This window comes from Perca flavescens, chromosome 12, assembly GCF_004354835.1.
Source record: "Perca flavescens isolate YP-PL-M2 chromosome 12, PFLA_1.0, whole genome shotgun sequence".
NCBI classification, from domain to species: domain Eukaryota; kingdom Metazoa; phylum Chordata; class Actinopteri; order Perciformes; family Percidae; genus Perca; species Perca flavescens.
This window is the reverse complement of record NC_041342.1, coordinates 15,848,258-15,868,705: the sequence shown is the minus strand read 5'-3', so window position 1 is coordinate 15,868,705 and position 20,448 is coordinate 15,848,258. Positions and strand designations below refer to the sequence as shown.

The 20,448-nt window shown below is 39.4% G+C and overlaps 1 protein-coding gene across 10 annotated transcripts; it reads right to left on the bottom strand.

Annotated features, from left to right (window-relative positions):
- Nucleotides 1-663: 663 nt before the first annotated feature.
- Nucleotides 664-20,324, bottom strand: dtna (dystrobrevin, alpha). 10 transcript variants are annotated; one of them, XM_028594097.1, is made up of 24 exons: nucleotides 19,962-20,324; nucleotides 18,999-19,326; nucleotides 16,459-16,526; nucleotides 15,540-15,620; nucleotides 15,239-15,452; nucleotides 14,847-14,932; nucleotides 14,186-14,340; nucleotides 13,971-14,076; nucleotides 13,275-13,441; nucleotides 12,939-13,063; nucleotides 11,792-11,875; nucleotides 11,355-11,435; nucleotides 8,490-8,585; nucleotides 7,272-7,353; nucleotides 6,809-6,903; nucleotides 5,192-5,305; nucleotides 4,925-5,021; nucleotides 3,883-3,906; nucleotides 3,168-3,327; nucleotides 2,984-3,073; nucleotides 2,812-2,911; nucleotides 2,224-2,341; nucleotides 2,075-2,113; nucleotides 664-1,890 (listed from the first exon to the last, which is right to left on the bottom strand). In XM_028594097.1, exons 3-23 carry the CDS (start codon nucleotides 16,523-16,525, stop codon nucleotides 2,096-2,098), a joined length of 2,160 nt encoding a protein of 719 aa, XP_028449898.1. In that variant the 5' UTR covers nucleotide 16,526; nucleotides 18,999-19,326; nucleotides 19,962-20,324; the 3' UTR covers nucleotides 664-1,890; nucleotides 2,075-2,095. The 10 variants fall into 10 exon arrangements, with proteins under 10 accessions (XP_028449898.1, XP_028449897.1, XP_028449895.1 ...); XM_028594096.1 differs by lacking the exon at nucleotides 18,999-19,326 and having other exon boundaries at nucleotides 19,962-20,323; XM_028594094.1 differs by lacking the exons at nucleotides 18,999-19,326; nucleotides 19,962-20,324 and adding an exon at nucleotides 18,354-18,549.
- Nucleotides 20,325-20,448: the final 124 nt, after the last annotated feature.

The window sequence follows — 20,448 nt, the reverse complement described above, 5'->3', positions numbered from 1 at the left end:
TTTATTTAAAAAAAAAAAAGTATATTATTTTATTATTTAATTCTTTTTTCCATCCAAATAAAATCTACACAGAGAGTGACAGTTTTTCACAGAGGGAAATACAGTGCACAAAGTTTTCTTTGATGTTCGGCCACTGACATAACTGCATTCCTCACGTTTTAACACCAGGGTGCAGTCATGCACTTGATACAAGACAAAAGATATTTGGAAGAGCCGCCTTGGTATGACATTCATCACAATTAGCTGCTTTGCTAACGATGCTGATAGAGTAGACACAAGATAGACCAGATAAAGAAAAGACATACTGCGGAAAGACTTCATTCTGCAAAGACCTGGTGATGGATGCTGGACGAGTTTCTGTTGATGTCTTTAAAAAGTATTGATAATAAAAATGAAGACTAATATCAGTTAATTCATATGCTGATAATGCCTGAGAGCAAATTTCTCCCTCCTAATATTCATATGACTGTGAGATTCTGTGCTGGATGGCTGCTTTTATGTTACCTCAGATGGTGGGTCTATGTGATGAATTATAGACAATAGGTTGAGGGCAGCCAACAGTGCATTTATGACAGATAATAAATGTGCACTGCCAAACCAAGCCAATTGAAGTGTGCCGGTCTGAAATGGAAAAAGAAGAGAAAAGGAGTTCATAGGCAAAAATTGTGATATTGTGTCAACACTTTATTATGCATCACCACCATGCAAAATCACTGCTATGAACTTGCTCAAAAATCAAACTAGATATATTTCACACATTTATGATTTTAGATTGGCTTGCCACTTTTTCTAAAAGTGAGTGAGTAAAGTTTCACGCACACTCAGAAAATGCATCAAGAGTGTGCATGTTTGGTGTGCAAGTCACACAGCGATTTGTGTGTGAGAGCATTGATGCTAATAAATGAAACAATGGCAAACGATCAAACCTTATTCATAAACCATCGATAGTAAACACAACTTGTTCAATGCCCTTACCAGTGTAAACCTTTGAATTTGCGTGATTTGGAAGTTCCTGTGTTATATCTTTTTCACCGAATCTTAAAACACTTCCAGGTGTCAGAACCAATCCATCTATATCTTGTTTTTAAGTGACAGTTTATATGTAGACAGTGTACATATTTTCAGACCAAATCCCTCTGCAGACAAAATCACTTCCCAGCACCAGATTTAATGAGTTTAACCTCCAGTGAAGACAACTAGCATTTCTGTTGTTTTGTTGTTAGCTACATGCTGCGTTGACAGTTTGAATGAGCTCATTTGAGAGGTCATCCAATCAGCTAAGGCATGTGTGCATTATTATCACTAATGTATCACAAAAAAAAAAAAAAAACTCTGCTCCAAACACAAGTCAAAAAACAATACAAAAGCCACTTGACAGCAACAGTAAGAAATCTATGGACTAGTGGTTAAATCTGGAGTTATACATTTATAAAATATTGCAAATTTTATCATCTATAGCTTCAACTCCAACGTAGGTTTATATCTTAAATCAGAAGACAAACAAACACTTAAACAAGGTTCACTGTTTGCAGAAACATGAGAATTTGAAAGAATCAGGTTTGCCACCCTGAACTTTCAGTGTAGTTGTACATTTGCTTGACAACTCTTTCAAAAAGGCTAAAAATTAAGAAATAATTCCCCAAAGTCATGTGGATTTTATGGCACCTGTGGTGTAATAGACAGCTCACTAATTAATCTCTTTACATCAGCTCACAGTATTACCTTAAATATGAGGTTGGTTAAAAAATATATCTTTACAAAGATGTATTATATGGTTGGATTCAGCCATTTATTCAACTTAAATTCTTCATATCTTCAGTGCTCTGTACCGTCGGCCCAGTGTCGTCTCATCCAGTGTCTTCTACTATTGTTGCTTTTCATATTGCTCACCTGTTAAGGATACAGAACATGTTACTAACTGCACGGTTTTTTACATTTTCTGAGTAAGTTAGCCAGTAGGACAAAAAATATGTTGAAAAACACTGTAATGATGACCTATATGCAAAAATGAAAAAGTAAAAGTCTGACACAGGTAACGTAGAGGATACATTTAATTGTTGTTTCGGATACTTACCAGTCATCTGGACTAACACAGTCACTGCTGCAGCGTCACCTGTACCACACCACCAAAACACAGCAAGTTCGAACAAGTATCGACAAGGTGTAATACACAAAATGCTAACTTCTCCTTCCATTTTACAGTCCTGGAAAGCTAGAACTCACCATGCACGACTTGTCTGGTTCCTGCCTGTGCTTTATTAGCTCCTCCAACTTGAGCTCATCCTCCAGCCGCTGCTCCAGATCATTCTCAAAGCTCTCCTCCTCTGCAGCGCTGGAACACCTGTGACAAATAACAGGCGCTTTAAAATAAGACACAAGATTGGAGGTGTACCTGAAAACAGACGTTATTGTGACAGAAGACAAGAACAACAGGAATGAAGTATTATTTTTTTAAGTAACACAGTTTCATTTATGATTGAAAACAACTGTCAGAGCTGAAGTCCCACTGACTTGTAATCTCTTATGACAACCGTTACATTTGATTCACACCAGTGGTTTTTTATAAATGTTGGAGATGACCTGAAGTATTAGGCACACACATCTGTATAAAACAAAGGAAAAGCTGGGAAAGCTGGCAACAGAGCAAAGTAACTGTCAGGAGCAAGATGTGCCAAAGCAGTTTCTCAGGTTAAGCAGCTACAATGGATAAGCGAAAGGGTAGAAGAAGACCCTAATTATTACTTATCACTTACTTATGACTTATTATTATTAGTTATTAATAACTGTTGAAGACACGTCCCACAGTAGTACCTTGGTTTATATGTGAAGAAGGGATCTGAAGAGGTTGTGGCCAATAGGTCACCACGTCCAAAGTCAGAATCTGCAGTGCTCTCAGTCTCACTTCCACCCTCTGTGGAAAAAAAAAGACATTATAAAACAGCTGTTGTATGCAAATTCAGAAAGCTTTTTCATTAATTTTTACCTGAATTGAGTTCTTTAACTAGTGACGACATTGTGTTGGTGATGGAGTCAGCAGCAATGAGTAGGTTGTTTCTCAAATTTCTTCTTGGACCTTTGAAACACACATACACACACAAAAATTGGTTTCCAACCATACTTTGGACACCAAATCCAACACCTGATGGATGCTTTTCTGTGTGTGTTACCCTGAGCGAAGGCCTCCTGAACATCCCCTCCCACGCCCATGAGTGAGTCCTGAGGTGTGTGAGTCGGGGTCGTGCCGGCAGACTCCGAGTGGATAGGGGTGGGGATCGGCCGGCTGGTGGTGTGGCTGGGGGACGAGCGTGGAGAGCCGGGACCCTGAGTCTGCAAAACATCATCCAGACCATTTTAGTGTTTACTGCTGCCACTGCGTTGGCATTGTTAACAGAAAAACCCATGCTGTAATGGGAAGACTATGAGAATAATGTAACATAATCTAAATCGAAAGGTTTCTTATCAAAGCAAACCTTACACAAGCAATGCAACAAATAACTCTTTTCATTTTCAGCGCTCAGTTCACAGCAAAGAATTTTAAGTCAACAGAGAAGCTCATTTGTCACCACAATAGCTTTATAAGTAACAAACATTACACACACATGCTAGAAATGTACACTATGTGGAGTCATGAAGCGGCACTTTCTATTATGTCTGTATTTTTCATAAACTCTACATGCTGTTAAAACTGATTTTCTCTCTAAAAGCTATTCCAATTATTCGCATGGGCCAAACCACAAGTTGGTGTTGTCTAGTGAACACCATGCATCTTCAAATTTCAGAAACACAGTTTTCACCCGACAACAGTATTTACTTCAAACATGCAATCATTTTGAATCCAAGTGTAGTTTCAGCCTCTTTTTGCTTAACAGTTTTTACACTTACAGCTTGTTTCCGTTCTTCCTCTAGCTGAAAAACAATATTTTATGGCTCATGAAACAACAACCACATTACATTGAGTATTTCTAAAAGACAATACAATCAGTAATTCCTCCAGGACGTGACAAGCATGTGGCTTCATCGTGCAAGTTTAATGGATTAACATTGATCCTTTTAGCCTAATTAGATTGATATCCTCCCCACTTAAGCCAGGACAGTGTGCAGTTTATGTAGGCTTTGAGGAACTCCTGTCTTGTTGACTGTGGAAGATATCTTGCACCAAAGGTTATCCTCCTTAGAGGGGAGTAGATATGTTGTCTTGTAAGGTGTGATGGAGCACAATCCCAAGACACAATATCCTGCCCTTAAACCGGCTGTCTGGACTCTTGTCTGGCAGCACGAGATAACGTGGCTAATAAAAAGGCATGTGTGACATATTTTTTATTATTGAAATGTATGTGAGAGAGGGCACTTTTTGATGATCCAAATGTAAACAGAACAAACAAAGACCAAAACACAGCGTTGGAGCCGGCTGTCACTCACAAATCGACTCACAGGTCTTTGAACAGGACTGACACGAGACACAGACTAGATCTTATATATGTGAATGTCCTGTACCTCTAATTTTTACAGTCAAAAAATGACAATGGTCTCAACAGAGCTTGACTGTTAAAGATGTACGCCCTCTAACGGACATGTTGGGTAATTGCTTACATGCTTCCTCATCTGCAAAGTGCAGTGTTTGCTTTACATTAGCTAGAGTGATCACCCACAGCTGGGAGAAATTGTAATACAAGGGAAATTCATCATCTGTCCATATTGCTTACCACCTGCCTCCAAATAAAAAACAAAAAAAACAAGCTACAGTACAAAGCAGTAGACATGTCCGTGTCTATAAACATGCATATTTCAACTGGCCAAAAATGCAAACTTGTAACTAAATTACCACAACCTTATTGATCCCCACAGGAAACAGAATGTGTTCGCTCAGTAATTATGAAGGCGTCCTCTCTGTGTGTCAAAGAGATGAAAGGCACGTCTCTAGTACCTTGAGAAGCATCATTAGTTGCTCCAGCTGCACCATGAGTTCCCTGCGACTCTCCTGCAGAGTAGACATTCTTTGTTCAAGCTCATCTTTGCGTTGCCTGACAGGAAACAAGTTGTACAACGTGATGATACCATAATGTCACATCACAAAAAAAAAAGTTGTATGAGCATCTGTAGACTCTAGCAAATGCTGTTTATTTGTCCAGGAAAAAAGGAAAGCAATTACAATATGTATGTCCTGCCGGTTATAAACACTACGCAGAGTTACCTGAGAAGTCGTAGCTCAGCCAGAAGAGTGGGGTTCTGCTGACCCCTGTCAGGTGGCGGCTGGGAGGCCTCCTCATGCTGAAGGCGCAGCCGCTGGATTTCCTGGAGGATTTCTCTGTGACAGGCAAAAACATACTGTATAAAGGACCAGGTTATATTTCAGACAGGGTTTGTCCATATGACCCTGGGTCAACACAAAATATGGGGAAGCTGCATTTTGCTACTGTGCTGCATATTCTTGGAATAACCTCCGAGACGATCGCACTGTCCAAATCTGACCATGTTTAAATTTAAACTTTAACCTGCAACAACTGATTTTCTTTGGCCACTTGGGGGCATCAGAAACAAGCTGTGAACCCACATGTTATCACCTTGGTTATAGCAGGTACGGAGCATCATTAGTTTGTGTTCACCTGATGTAATGTAAGTCCAATATTCACTCTCTTTCAGCTGTTTTCGGTCTCTACTAACTCCTAAGGTAAAAATCTGGCTTTTTAGCTTCTAAATGCTCCACTATGTTCACCAGCTATTCGTTAACTTTGTCTTCCATTTGGTGCGGGGCAGGTTATTCCACAGTAGCTTTTTAGTGCTTTTTATTTAAATTTATTTTTGAGCTGCCCCCTCTTAGTTGATTAGTCAACTAATCGGTCGTTTGGACTCAAGATGTTTTTAGTCAAGTAGTAATTTTTTATGCTTTGTTCATGCTGAATGACTTATTTCCAAGAAACCTATGAGTACATCTCTGGTTAACACAAGACTTAAAGTGCTTTTACATGATTCTTTGTGGAGAAACTCAGTTTTACAGATGGGTCGACGAAATCAACTAATCAATTAGAGTGTTAATCGACCAAGAATTTCAAAAACGACACTATGAGAGCAGTGAGAGAGAACCATAACAGCAAATATGCTGACTGGAAAACCAAAGCAATGAGGGTGGAAGACACCTTAGACTTTTTTCACAACTGATATTTTGGCTTTTAGGAAAAGCTCAGGTGTTAGTAATAAAATAAACCACGGCTCCGTTCTATTTGAGCCGTGACAGTGTGACTTTGAGCCGATAAAGGTAACTGCACAGTTGGGGATAATTCTCTGTGGGTTCCTCGCCACGAGTGAACCCTGTCATACACAAGTAGTCATATGATCCCTTGTTTATATTAAATACAAATATGAATTATAGCTGCATTAAATCCCACATACTTGTTTCACCTGTAGTTGAACTTTTGTCTCCTCTTTGGTTTCATTATTCACTATTATCTTGCGGTCATTTAAATGGTAAACCTACTGTTACTTTTTAAATGATAAGTCTTCTTTACTGATTTTACTTATTTTTAACAATTTTTAGCACTTTGAATTTGCTTCTGTGCATGAAATATGCTGTATAAATAAATTGTCTTGACTTGCCTTCCATGGCCCGATATTCATTGGCATATATACAGTTACCTCCTTAAAAATGTTAATAAGGAATATCATACATTGGCTAATAATGAACATTTCTTATACTAATAATACTAGTTAGTTTTCAGTAATGAATGTGCTTTGAGGTCTGTGTACTTAAGGTGAATTTCTTTGTGGAATTGAAAAAAGAAGAGAACTAAACAGCAAAGCAGTCATCCCTAACCTGTTTTTGCTCTCAAGCTCGGCAATGAGCTGCCTCTGTTGTTTGTTGGCATCCAGAGAGTATGGGAGGTCTGTGGGGATTCTCTGCTGTTGAGCCTGTTGGCGAAACCAAGCAAGAGACATCACGTGAACTGACTTTACCTCTGGATGATGTCATCCATTACCTTATCTCATATCTCACAGGGGGAATAAAACAGTCAAGTCACCAGCCATCCATCAAGACCTGGTCGGAACATAAACAGGCATACAAATCTGGTTAGAAATCATTCCCCACTTGTAAATCCCTTCATCATCTTAACAATAAGAAGGACTGAACCCCTAGCAGTGTACGTTAAACCCTCTTCTCATCAAGGACAGATTTTTGGCAGTGGACACTGATGAAAGATGCCACGATATTGTGAGCAATAAATATCTTAAATATATATATATATATATATATATATATATATATATATATATCTCACCGCAGCATCAGCAGCCAGTCGAGCAGCATAGCGGGCGATGAGACTGTGCTCTTCTTCTTGATGGTTACTGCTCTCCAGCAAACTGATCAAGAGGAAAATGGAGTCATGACACAACACAGTTACTACACAGCTATGCAGATGTAAATTATGCAGTGGAAAGAAATGCAAAAATCCATAAAAGTTTAGTTTGTTAAAGAGTCAGATTAGTTCTTTGGCAGGAAAGCTTCATAAGTTTTACAGCAGAGGCCAGCGTAACCATGCTAAAGTAAAGCAGGCATTACATAAAAGTGGAGCTGAAGTAATCTTTTGTATTTATAAAAACAGAAGGGTTACTTATACAGTCTGATCACTGATACAGTAAAAACAAACATGGCTATGTATTTCCAAGCACATTTTACTAGTGGGAGCTACACACACACACTGTAGCCAACATGATAGATGGCATTGTAATAAGCATTAAAACACACGCACGCACGCACGCACGCACACACACACACACACACACACACACACACACACACACACACACACACACACACACACACACACACACACACACACACACACACACACACACACACACACACACACACACACACACACACACACACACACACACACACACACACACAGGCATCACTCTTTTCATGTTTCTTGTAAGTGAGAAAATAAGCAGTAATGCATCATATTCCCAATGTTGAAATAAAAACCAGTCAGCTCACACATCAGTCTTGAGTTTTTAACAATTTACACAATTTCTGGACCAAACTAATTTTAGAGATGATCTTTTAAGGAGGCAGTCAGATCTGAGGAAAACAGCAGTATTTGGTACCAATTAACTAACTAATCTGCCCTAAGCATTTGGAGTTATACAATTTTAATGTGACAAATATGAGACTATTTTGCCTTTTGCAAATTGTATTCAAAGATAACGATTAATACATTTTATGAATTTAATATTATGTAGTCGTGTGTATACTAACAAGGTCTTTTCAGGACTCAAATGTAAAAAAAATATATACTGATCTCTTAGTAGAAATAATTTTAGGTACGGTTCATTATTGCTGCTGAATAACAACAAATAATTACAATTTAAAGCATGCAGCATTATGGTTGTAACACACTCAGAATAAGGTAAGTTATGGGAACGATTGCGAGATCAGCAGAGCACATGGTTTTCACTGGTGTTTGGCAAACACAGCTGCACACCAAACTAACCATGATCTGGGGTTGTTTTGGAGTAGATTCACATAGAGGCGAATCAGAGCATGTTCGTCTGCAAGTCTATCGGCAACATCAAGGTTGTAGTTCAACCTGGAACAGTGTAGGGTTTCACAAAACATAACACATGACATTACACACAGGTGACAATAGAGGGACAGGGTGAGAGGGGACAGGAAGCAGAGAGGGAAAGGACAAAACGCAACAAAAGAAAAGAGGAGATAAGGGGCTGAAAAGCAGCCATTCATGGGTGACTAGAGTGAAACAAGGCCATATTATGTTTGGGAGAGACCCCAGTGATGAAGGCTTGGAGCATTATTAAGGACATGCCCAGCAAAAAATAGACTCTACAGGCTACATGTTTTCATTCTCCAAGCATTAATCACTTAGTGCTCGGTTATTAAAACTATTAAAAGTAAAACAATCTGCCACCCAAGATATGTCAGGCATGCACAGTCTTTTTGATGTTGCTCCTACATTTATAGAGGCTTTCCACCTGCATCTCTAACTCCTATAGCAACCATTCCTACTGCCATTGTGGAGGGTCAATGCAGAATTAGCTGTGACCATAACATGTCTCAAAACAGCAACAACAATGGCAAATGCAAGTTAACCTAAAAAAACAGAATTTTGGTTTGTTAACCTGCAAGCTAACAAACCGTTAAGCTAATTTAGCAAAGCAGCTAATCAGATGAAAAAACATTCATCTACCAGCTACTGCATATTGGCCTCATAATGGTGGCAAAGCTGAAATGATCTACACACACAAATGGATCTGTTAAACATTATTAGCTTGTTGGTAACATTTAGTAGCCCCACATTATGAGGTCAGTACTTTTTGCTGGATGTTAAAACATCACAATAACTAGTCAAAATGATCACATTTGTTCAGTTCAAATTAAAAAGGTCTCTACGGCAATTGTACACTCTCTTTCTAAAAATCTCCTAAAGTTGTTATGGTATGTGTTAGCAAACAGTTGCTTATTTAAACTTTATTTATTTTTATCTAGCAGACACAAAGCAACATTTGGAGTCTGTTTCTGTCCACCTGATGAATTCAAGTCCAGTATGCTCGATGGTGTTTTAAGCCCCCAACGTCGACTTGAAGGCAGCGATGCGACCGTCGACTTCAAGGCACCTAACCGTAGACAGTATATAATGGACCAACAGATCCCGTTGCTCTGGACGGAGATCAGTGAAGGCTATTAGAAGCACTTTTCCGGTGATGGCCAGCTTTACTGCGCAGCCTCCAACTGGGAGAGACAACGTAAATGTGACGTGAGCAACCTGTCTGAAAGTCCTAAGTCTTCTGGTAGCTGTGCCAAGAGAAATCTCAATTATTCCCAATCTTACAGAGACGGAGAGTGTAGGTATATGTAAGGAGATAACGTAGGCACAGGCTAATTATTGATCACTAACATGCTAGTTAACATTAGTAATTAATCCTAAACAGTACTATACGGTAATTCCTCTACTATGTGACACAATCGTTAGCCTATTTTTACAAAAACGTCTGCTACAGAGACATAACGTGAGATGGAGATGGAGCCTTTTATACATTGTCGTGTTTTTTAGCGGCTACATTTAAATGCTCCACTTTGTTCACCGGCTAATCACCGACTTTGTCTGTTTGCTACAGGTATTTGGTGCTGGACAGCAGAGTTTTCTGCTGAAAACAGCTGCCTGCCCCAAAACAATAAAGGTTTGGGACCTTAATAAAAAAAAAAAAATAAATTAGCTTAAAGATGCTAAAAGATGCTCCGTAAAGCTGAGGGGACCTGCCGATAACAATCTGTGGGTTTGCCACTATGAGCGACACCTTTCACATCACACGTTGAATTCACTGTCACTATAATACATATTGGTCAGTGCAGCTTTAACACAAAGCCTGCATTACAAACTTGTGGCTGGTTAGGATAGGAAGCTTATTGTGTTGCATTATGGGAAGTGTAGAGTCCAAGGCTTTGAGAGCTTGACTAACATTAGAGACTAAAAGTCAGGATATCTTGGCATCAATCCCTTTTAATTCCGACGACTCTTTTTAAAATTTCTGGAGTGGAGTAATCGCTGCAGTGCCTCTTTACCTGGATATTCCAGCTGTTTGAAGTCAAAACTCTTGTCATAAAGTTTGGGTATTCTCAGTCATTGTTGTACAAACGCTATCCAGTTAACCTTCAGAGGGCACATCCCCTGAAAGTCCTGTATTATATGGCATCTGTGCAAACGTTCACGATGCTCTGACATGCACATCGAGAATAACCTAAAGAACTATCACTCATCACCTCTGTATGTTTTTCTATAAGCCAGTGTTATGAAAGGGAGTAGTGTTCCCTAAAGAAACACTTTCTTCATCATCAAGTGCAGGTGCAGAGGAGCTCAAAGGCATTTTACTAGAAAATTCATGATCAACAATTGTTTTATCTTCTAAATACAAGATAAATAGTAACTGAAAACAACAAGGTAAGCCTATTTTACATAAACAGGTATACTTGTTCACTTACATCATAACTGAGCCTGGAAATTTTAACTGTTTAACTGTTACAGCTTCATAATAGAATAGATTAAGGGTAATTCAAGTGGGTTATGTACCCGAAACTGGCAGTTTGTATTTCCCATTTCTGTGTGAATGAAAAAATTGTAATAGACACTCCAAAGTAACTGCCAATGATCTTTATGATGCATGCTTCATCTAGCGTCTTTGAAATTGCCCCTCAAGAACAACAATGTAAACCCCTCTATAAGAAAACTAGTTATTTAGGATGATAAGCACTGTAGTTTATGCCCTATGATTATTATCTATATTAGTTCATGCATGCATTTGAGCTGCAAAAGCATTCTCATATGCACACCTGTGTCACTTACCCTCTCCCTTTCAACAAATGTGGAGCAGCCCCATCGAAGGGCTTTCTTTGCCCAACATCATTATTCTTGCTGTAAGGCAAGCTATTTACATTCAGCACAAGGAACCATAAAGAAAAAAAAAGCACAATGACACACACACACACACACACACACACACACACACACACACACACACACACACACACACACACACACACACACACACACACACACACACACACACACACACACACACACACACACACACACACACACACACACACACACACACACACACACACACACACACACACACACACACTTTGGAAGATAAAGGCAAGACCAAAAAGACAGTGTGGGTCACAAAGTCTACAGGGGATGGGGCCTTTAGGGAGTGTGTCAAGCTGAAAAGATCTGAACTCAAAATCCAGGACATCTATTGTTACAGCTGTACTCACTTTTTGGTGGAGTAAGGGTTCCCTGATGTAGGCATGGAGTGGGAGAGTGAGTAGTCATTGCTGATGTTCACTGGTCTTGGTGGCCTGAACAGGAAACAAATGCACCTCCTTTTTTCTTTTGTCTGTGTGGATTTCCTCAAAATTTTATAATCTCTAAAATTTTCATTTTGGTAGATGACCTGCTGTACATATATCAGGATGTGGCAAATCAGATACAGTATATGATTATTTACGTAGGGTGTGGTAAATAATAAAAACATGCAATGAATGGAGGAATGAATCTGTGAATCCACAAACACAACAGAGAGAGTATGCTAGGGTGGATGGGCCTATGATAAGCACAAAACAGGATTCAAATCTACAGTCACAAAAATGACACATTTTGGGATGTGTTAAATAATCAAAGCAAACTCACCATGTATCTCTGAAGAAAGTATAGAAACAAGAAAAGGAATGCAAATAATTTATTACAATCAGCCCCAGAAGTGCAATCACTACACTAAAAGTAAAAATTCCAGTCATTTTGAAAATGACCACGAATCTTTCAAAAATGTCAGCCAATAAGAAATACAGAATATCTATATCTTGAACACAATTATTTCATGTCAAAAGAAACTGTGTTTTTATGTGTTATTGTGAAAAAGTATGTCTACCAATATGTATCATTATCAGATTTGTTAACTGATATGGGTATTGGCTTAAAAAATCCAGTATTTGTTCTACAAAACTGCAAAAATCGGAATCTATTTGGCTGTTTAAGGGTCATAAACTACTGCAACTACCTTCAATTTGAAGGTAAAAGAATAAACACAGATAAAGCCAGTAGGTGGGTGATTTTTGTTCCAGAAGTAGCCTTTACTGTATGTCCCTGTATACCGGCCATTAATAAACAGCCCCAGAGTGCCACAAAGTCTGTGCTTGTGTAAGCTGTTGTTTCATTATTTATAACACAACACAAACATCAGTCAAGTCAAGGAAAAGGTAGCAGCAGTGTTGCAGATCACAATCATTCCCGAGGCTATAATTAAGCCCCATTGATCAGAGATTGACTGGAATCACTTCAGACTTCGAGGCAGCTACAAGATAATTATCAGCTGAGGGGATAAAATCTGAGATAGAAGTCGGAGAAAAAAAAAGATGAACTTACACAATATGAGCTAGGTTGAGAGGTTTGTCTGGCATTTCAGGAAACATGGGGTGAAGAGGCTCTCTGCTGGATGCACAGCTCAGGGACTTACTGAAGGCATGGGATAACTTCTTAGCAGGAGATTTCTGGGAGAAGTGAGAGGGGAATTCTGAGGACACGAGGAAACTACAACATTACAGCGACACTGTCACCTGCAGCCAACATTCAGCATCCTCACATTGTGATGAAGCAGAATGGAAATAGCCACAATGACCATGATGTGCACTGGATGATGGTCCAGTGCAGACACACCTCCCTGAGCCTGCCCCTCTCCTCCTCCCCTTCTCCTTCCCTTACCCATGACGTATACTCCTTCATTTGGTGCTGGTTGCTATGGGAACCGCTGGCATGCCCCCTCCAGAAGCAGTCCTGACAGAGCTGGTAATTATGACATTGCTGGCAGCGGTAGCGGAAGCCCATCATACTCTCAGTATGGCAGTAGGAGCACTCGACCGGGTGAAAGACTGGAGGCAGGAGAGGAGGGGTCAGACACAAAGATGGACAAACACACAAACACAAACAGATGTGATTGTAAACCCAGATATTTTGCACTTTGCAAAGAAGAGGACTCATGTCCATTCATTTATGGACAGATGTGCTATTGAGTCTGTTCTGGTGATAACATTCATTTCATTTTAACCGAATATACAGAAATCAGTATGACGTCAGCATGTTGTATATATACAGTATATATAAAGTGTGTATATGTATATATATATATATATACACACATACATACATACTGTATGTGTGTAAGCATGTGACTGGTTTTCTTCTGCTTACATGCAGGTGGCTTGTGAAGATGAGTGCATCACAATTATGCACAGGGTGTAAGGTCCCAATGGTCATCTTCATTGGAGGTGTGTATGTGTGTGTGTGTGTGTGTTTGCTTGACTGTGTGTGATGACTCAAGATTATGATGCAAATCTGAACTTTACATCCTCACAGCCCCGCTATCTTCCCCATTTATAAATATTCTGTGTGGTGTCTTACCGTTCTCCACGTTGGCGAGCCGATGCATGAGCGGTAACCACACCAGACACTGAGGGGATGGGTCTGACATCAACGTATCGAGGAATGTATTGAGGGAGACCTTTTTCTGTTGACGTTGGGTGCAGAGGAGAATGAGATGATTCAACAGGAAATATCTTCCACACCGTCAATGCTAAAACAATCACAGATGCACTCTGTGGTTAATGAACCCTTGCCTGCTGTGTAAAGCATGTTCTTGCAGCTTGTTCAGTGTAACCAAAAGAAGGTCCCTCAAAAACCGCCATGGGTAATTTGAGAACCTCCCTCAGAAATTCGTCGAACTGCGAGTGCACCATTATTCCCGCTGAATCTGATATCTGTGAAAAAATATCTGGGAACAATGCAGGGAGACATTATCAAATGAATCAAACTAATTGTCAGCTGCCACCACAGTCGGCTTATGACAGCATTACACAATACAATGATCCCACTTATTTGTGAAAACAAATCAAAGCAAAGCAGTTATTCCAATTAACTGTTATAATACACCAGCAACAAAGCCCTCCTTTTTTTCCTGTCACGAGCCACTGCTACTGCTCCCATGGATTTTGTAAATTACATAAAAAACCCTATCCTTCAGATAATGAATAATGACTTTTCCCAGCCATGAAGAGCTAGACCAGTACTGCTTCTTCCTTTAGGAGCAAAAGGCTAAGCAGACAGAGATATAGTAGTACAGACACTAATAGAAGTTTGTATTAGAAATTCCAAAGCAGTATATTAATTATACCAGAAACTGTATGAAAAAATTAGCTGATTTAGTAAAGGTAAAATGGGTGATTTTCATTTCATTTTTCACAATAAGAAAGTAAAATAAGCATTTGTTGTGTTGCTTACATCTTAATTTATCCAGGATTTTCCCTCCACAGATGGTTGCTAGGGCCATCTTCACAACAAAGACAGATATCTTGCCATGGCCCTCCCTAAAAAGGAGCAAATACATTTTGCATTATGGTCCTGTATTTCCTCAACAGTAGATACTGTATTGTCATAGATTCCTTAAAAAGGAGCTGTCTATGCCTAGAATCAACAGTAAAAAAATAAATAAAAAAAAGTACACTCTACATGAGCATGTTATGAAATTATGAAGGCAAATCTGTAGTCTGTATTTTCACTCCATTTTTGCAGACACTTCAGAGTCACATTTCACACTACATTTAGCTCACGTCAAAACCTTAGACGAGAAAGGACACCACTAGCCATCAACTGTCACGTGACATGTTACTCACGGGTCATAGGACGCCAGCAGGAAGTTGAGCAGCAGGCTGATGGACTGATCCACGTTGATCTGGTGGGTGGTGGGCATGCGCTTGTTTAGCTGGTAAAAAATGGTGGACAGCACCGCTTCTAAACGAGCCACAGAGAGCTCGGCGTTGAGGTCCATGGTGTTAATGCCGTTCTCTCGGAAAGCCTCGATGATGTTCCAAATGTCAACCAAATGCACTGGAAACAGGAAAACTGAGTAAAACATTCTGAAGGAAAGGATTAGGAGCAAAGTGATGTGGTTAAAAGTAACTCCATTATACTCACAATTACATTTCTTCTGAACAAATCTAAGTTTGCAGGCTGTTCTGTATGTCGATAATCGTATGGAGTCCAAATCCTGAGCCCCTGAGGAAGAATTACTTATCATTAAATATCAATGGAAATGTCAATGCTAGTTCATAGATAATAAGTATGGAGGCTCAAAGTATTCAATGTCAAATAAAGAAATGACACAATGAAATAAGTAATCATATAAATAAATACAGACAAAATATATAGTTTATGATATTATAATTTTATTTTTTTTAAATAACCAAATAAATCTTTCAAACTCATCTGTGTATTATGAAATGTTTTTTCATCCTGCTTCTTTTTACAAAAAGACTGAGTTTATTATTTTTTCACTTCAGCGGTTTTTTTTTTTTTTTTTTTGTTTCATAATGCCAGTTTTCTCACTATGTGCAATACAAAATGTGTCTTTTAACAGTACACTCCAAAAATAAAGTATATATTAATATGCATACTGACTTTCATACTTATTTTTGCCATTTTTCTAGTGTGAGCACAAATTGTACGCAAAACCTGCTTTGAATTAGTATTTAGTTTGGAACTGGGACACAGTTTAAGGTATTATTAAATAAAATAGCCAGACTGGCAAAAGGATATATTGAAATACTGGAGTAAAATATAAATGAGTTAAAAATAAACAAGAATTATGATGATATAAATATTGTGGGTCTCCATAGGAGTGTGCCTCCACACTGTGTAAATAGGGAGAGAGCATGAGGTCATACTGGATGTGTGTCTGTCAGTTTTTAAAATAAATCTGGGTGACACAAGTGGAGACACTTGATCTTCATATTTGCTTTACAAGAAAGATACAGAGAAGAATTTGCCATTTTTATGATCAGTGAGTAAAACAGTCCGGCGTAGATCACGCAGAGCTGTGGCCCTGAGCACTTACTCATCTCGACAAACAGCTGCCTTCTATCTGCCATGTTGTCACCACTCCACCCAAAGTCTTCAATCATTCTGATCAAGAGGAGAGAAAGTAATGTCAGAGCCTGTGTGTACCCAGAAACAATTAAGACATAATTCAATCACTGAATATGCTTTTCCCATTGCTTTCAGCTTTATTCTGTATAAATAATCTGCTATCACAAAGCACTTGTCAAACTACTGTGTATAACGCATCACTCACAACTTATTTCATTGCAAACAGCACTGGAGTATGGTCTGGCTGCACGAGTTCATTCTGGGATAGGGGGAAAAATGCTCTGGGTTGTTTGTATTTCTTTAAACTAATGACAATTGTCTTGGGTGGCGCTAAGCCCCCAATGCAGCGGAGATAGTGGAAGGGGAGGAGAATGCCCGTCAGGCTATTACGCCTTCACTGTATATCCGGATAGTCAGACGACTCACAATTGGTTAACTTAGTAACTATAATAACATTATGTCCATATACGTGTCATTTCACTCTAAATATATATTATTACTGTTTACATATTTAAACCTCTCCCCTAGGAATACTGTCATCAAATCATTCACCCTTACATAATGTTCTAGTAGTGGTCTCATACAGGGGTCCTCAGTTTATATCTAGATTGACATATTAAGGTCTTTATTATTTCAAGTTATATTGTGCTTGCATTTTTATGCTTAATTAAATGACCAAAAACAAATGATGAAATACTAATGGGGGGGGACAACAGGGGCCCACATCTCATTTTATCCCAGGGCCCCAAAGCAGCTTAATACGGCCCTGATAAATACACACTGACCTCAATTTTTCCGTGTATTTTTAAGTACATTTGCAAATTGAATGTAGCACACTACACTGCTTATCAGAAATGTGAGGGGGAGGATGGGGGGTGGTGGGGGGTGCACAGAAAAACTTAAGTAAGACAAGGACAAGACTTTCAAAGGGGCAGAGCAGCAGAGAGAACGCTCACACCATGCCTCACTGCACACTGTCCGAGGCAATCTAATACACCATGTGGTTTGTTGCCATGGCAGCAAAGATCCCAGCCGCTCCGTTTGTAGAAACATAGAACAAGTTACCCCACATACAAACATACACACACACACTACACCTCCCACTGCAGACACGCAAAGTTTGTAGAGAAAAGTTTTTTCACTATAAATATCTTTTCTGAGAAAATGCTCAGTTGGGATGATAGTTCAGAGCACAGTGGCACTTCTTGGGCGAGTTGCTCAAAAATATTTGGGGTACACCCAAATGTTATGCTGCAGAGACCCATGGTGTGGAAGAAACAGCTTCCTTTACCCTCTGCTTTCTAGTTAGTATAGGCAGTCAATTATGGAGCTCTAGGAATCTGTGAACCCCAGTTTAAGAGGGAGCTAATAAATTAACCTGGAATTACAAAATCAAGTGCATTATTTCACAATATCACCTCATAGCAAAGCAGTGCAAGCTACAACAGAAAACATCTCAATTTTTTTATTTATATTATAAAGAGATGTTACAAATAACAACCCTGTAATAACACAAATAACAAATGTTTCTTCAGCGGCAATGACAACAGTAAATAGCCATTTAGATGTATGCACACAGCAACGTCAGGCCACTACCAGCAGCATGGAGTCCAATGTCATGTTGAAAGTAATGGATATGCAAGCCCATTCATCACTTACACAGTAAGTAAATGTAAAAGTGTACAAATACACACTATTTTATAGATTAACATAGATATCCTTTTCAACATCACAAGCAAACACATCCTGAGTGCCAGATACATGTGATCTGTGGTCTGTTCTCTGTGGCAGTCTCGGAAATAACTGAGATTGATACAATCTGTTGCAAGAGCAGATATTAAGGAAGCAAAATTATCAACATACCTTTCATAAATCACCATAGTTGTATTCCTTTTCCTTGCCTGAGCTGAGTTTTTACAAAGCTAAGTCCTCCTTTTGGAAATAATGGTACACAACACAAACTTCCTTCTAACAAGGAAACATTACAACAAAAGCAATCCAAATGGTCGACTGAAAATATCTGAAATTAGAAACGGTCAGCTAGGATACAGCCTGTGCTGCCTCTATCTTTAACTACAAATGAGAAGGCTCCACATTCTTGTACAGCTTTACTGGCTCTCCAGTTGCAGACCCCAAACCTCATTCCTGGCATGTGCCCAGCAAACATTACTCTTTCTCTGTCGCACTGTCACACTGGCAGCATTAGAACATAACTGCCCTTAAAAGAGCAAATCATTGTTTACTGTTACCGTTGCAGAATGACTGGTAGGACTAAGCACTGCCAAAACCACACCAAGGGCCTCACAGTAATGAAACTTTCTATCTTTTAATGCTGCACGGACTTCTGTCAGACGAATATTCAACTGCAAAAATGCCTTAGTAGTCAGTTATTTACATTATGAGTCTATTTCTGTAGCAGCTCAATAAAACATAGTGGGCAGTGCTGTTAATTTATGTCCTCCTTCATGAACAGATTGTCATGCAACATTTCCAAACACAAGCACTTACTTGAACAATCTGTGTTTTGGTTGGCTCGGTACAGTACATCGCAGCTGTTACCAGTGATTGGCCAGAGTTATTTTTACATCATGATACTATAAACTGCACTGGCATCCGAATCCCATCCCTTGACAGGAATAAAAAAGCTGTGCCATTGACTTAAGGTTAATCAGCTGGAGCTCAGCACAGCCAGAGATGTTGTGCTCTAGTGTTGTAGGAGGCCTACATGCTGTGTAGGTAGTGAAACAGTTTTTTCCTTCTATCTGGTACCAGCCAGTGATGTCTGCTGCAGGGCCCTCTGCTCTCTGTCGCCTGCTGATGATCACCATGGTTTCAGCTGCAAAAAGCCAAAACTTTAGGACCCCTATGTTAAATGAGAGTGCAACTACAGATGTATGGTTTGCTGGTGCTGTGATTTTGTTTACAACACTGGTTTTTGAGTTCTTTGCACTTAACTAACAATAGTAAATTCTTTAAAGTATCAAAAATAGTACAATCACTGGAATAAATGGAAATGCAGTACAGTCTGCCTGTGCGAATGTGTGATGTTATGTACAACACAGAAGATTTGCATTTCAATCACAAGCTTGAAAAGAGATGTAGACTACTCCTGGGCATAGACAGTGTCACGTTGCCCTCTGGACACTAACATTAAAAAAAAAAATCTCCATTCCACCACAGCACTTAAAGGTAAAAGGGCAGCGAGAAAGGCAACAGGAACATTGTGGTATAGCCTACAGCTCAGACATCACCTGTCACGCAAGAGACACCTGTTTGTACGCGACACAAAGGTCTCATTGTTACAGAAATATCTTCACGACACCCTTTCTAATGTTTTTATCATGCACATTCCCATTTTTATCGCTGAAACTTGATCGGGGAAACTCATTTCACCCAGAGTGACAAATAGGTTAAGGTGGCTCCTATGCTGCTTTGCCAGCCTCTAGCAGCTGCAGCAAGCCCAAGACTTACCACAATTTATTTCGAGGCTACATCACTATTTTCCATCCAGGAATCAGAGAGCCGGTCGTGTCCTGCAGTGCGATCAGGGTTTCTTTGGTGTAGGGTGCTGCATCACTGCACGAAGCGGCCGATCTTGTGCCGCTCTCCTGTAAAGGTTGTGTCGTGGAAATTTCCGGGTAGCGTAGCCTACTGGCTGAGGAGAATAGAGGCAGCACTTGCCTCCAGTATGTGGCCTTTGCGATGACGTAATGCGGAATCTCTTAACTTGCGTCAGTATCCTTTGGCTGCAAAATGTTATGGTTTGATCGGTTTTGATACAAAAAGGGAGACAAATAGATAAGCAGATTTACTTTTACATTTTCACAGGTGGACTCAAAGAAGCGTTCATTCGCTGCAAGAATGTTGTAGCTTTGGGAAGATGGCGTCATCGAGATGTGTTTTCAGTAGGCTAACTCTTGTGAATGAAAACAATAGTCTATTCAATTAAAATAATTAC

What these genes read in the sequence shown, in the direction of transcription:
- dtna (XM_028594094.1), bottom strand. An exon ending in CTGCTGGCGTCCTATGACCC is followed by an intron (nt 14,933 to 15,238) that starts GTGAGTAACATG and finishes GCTCCTTTTTAG; the next exon opens with GGAGGGCCATGGCAAGATAT. An exon ending in AATCCTGGATAAATTAAGAT is followed by an intron (nt 14,341 to 14,846) that starts GTAAGCAACACA and finishes CATTGTTCCCAG; the next exon opens with ATATTTTTTCACAGATATCA.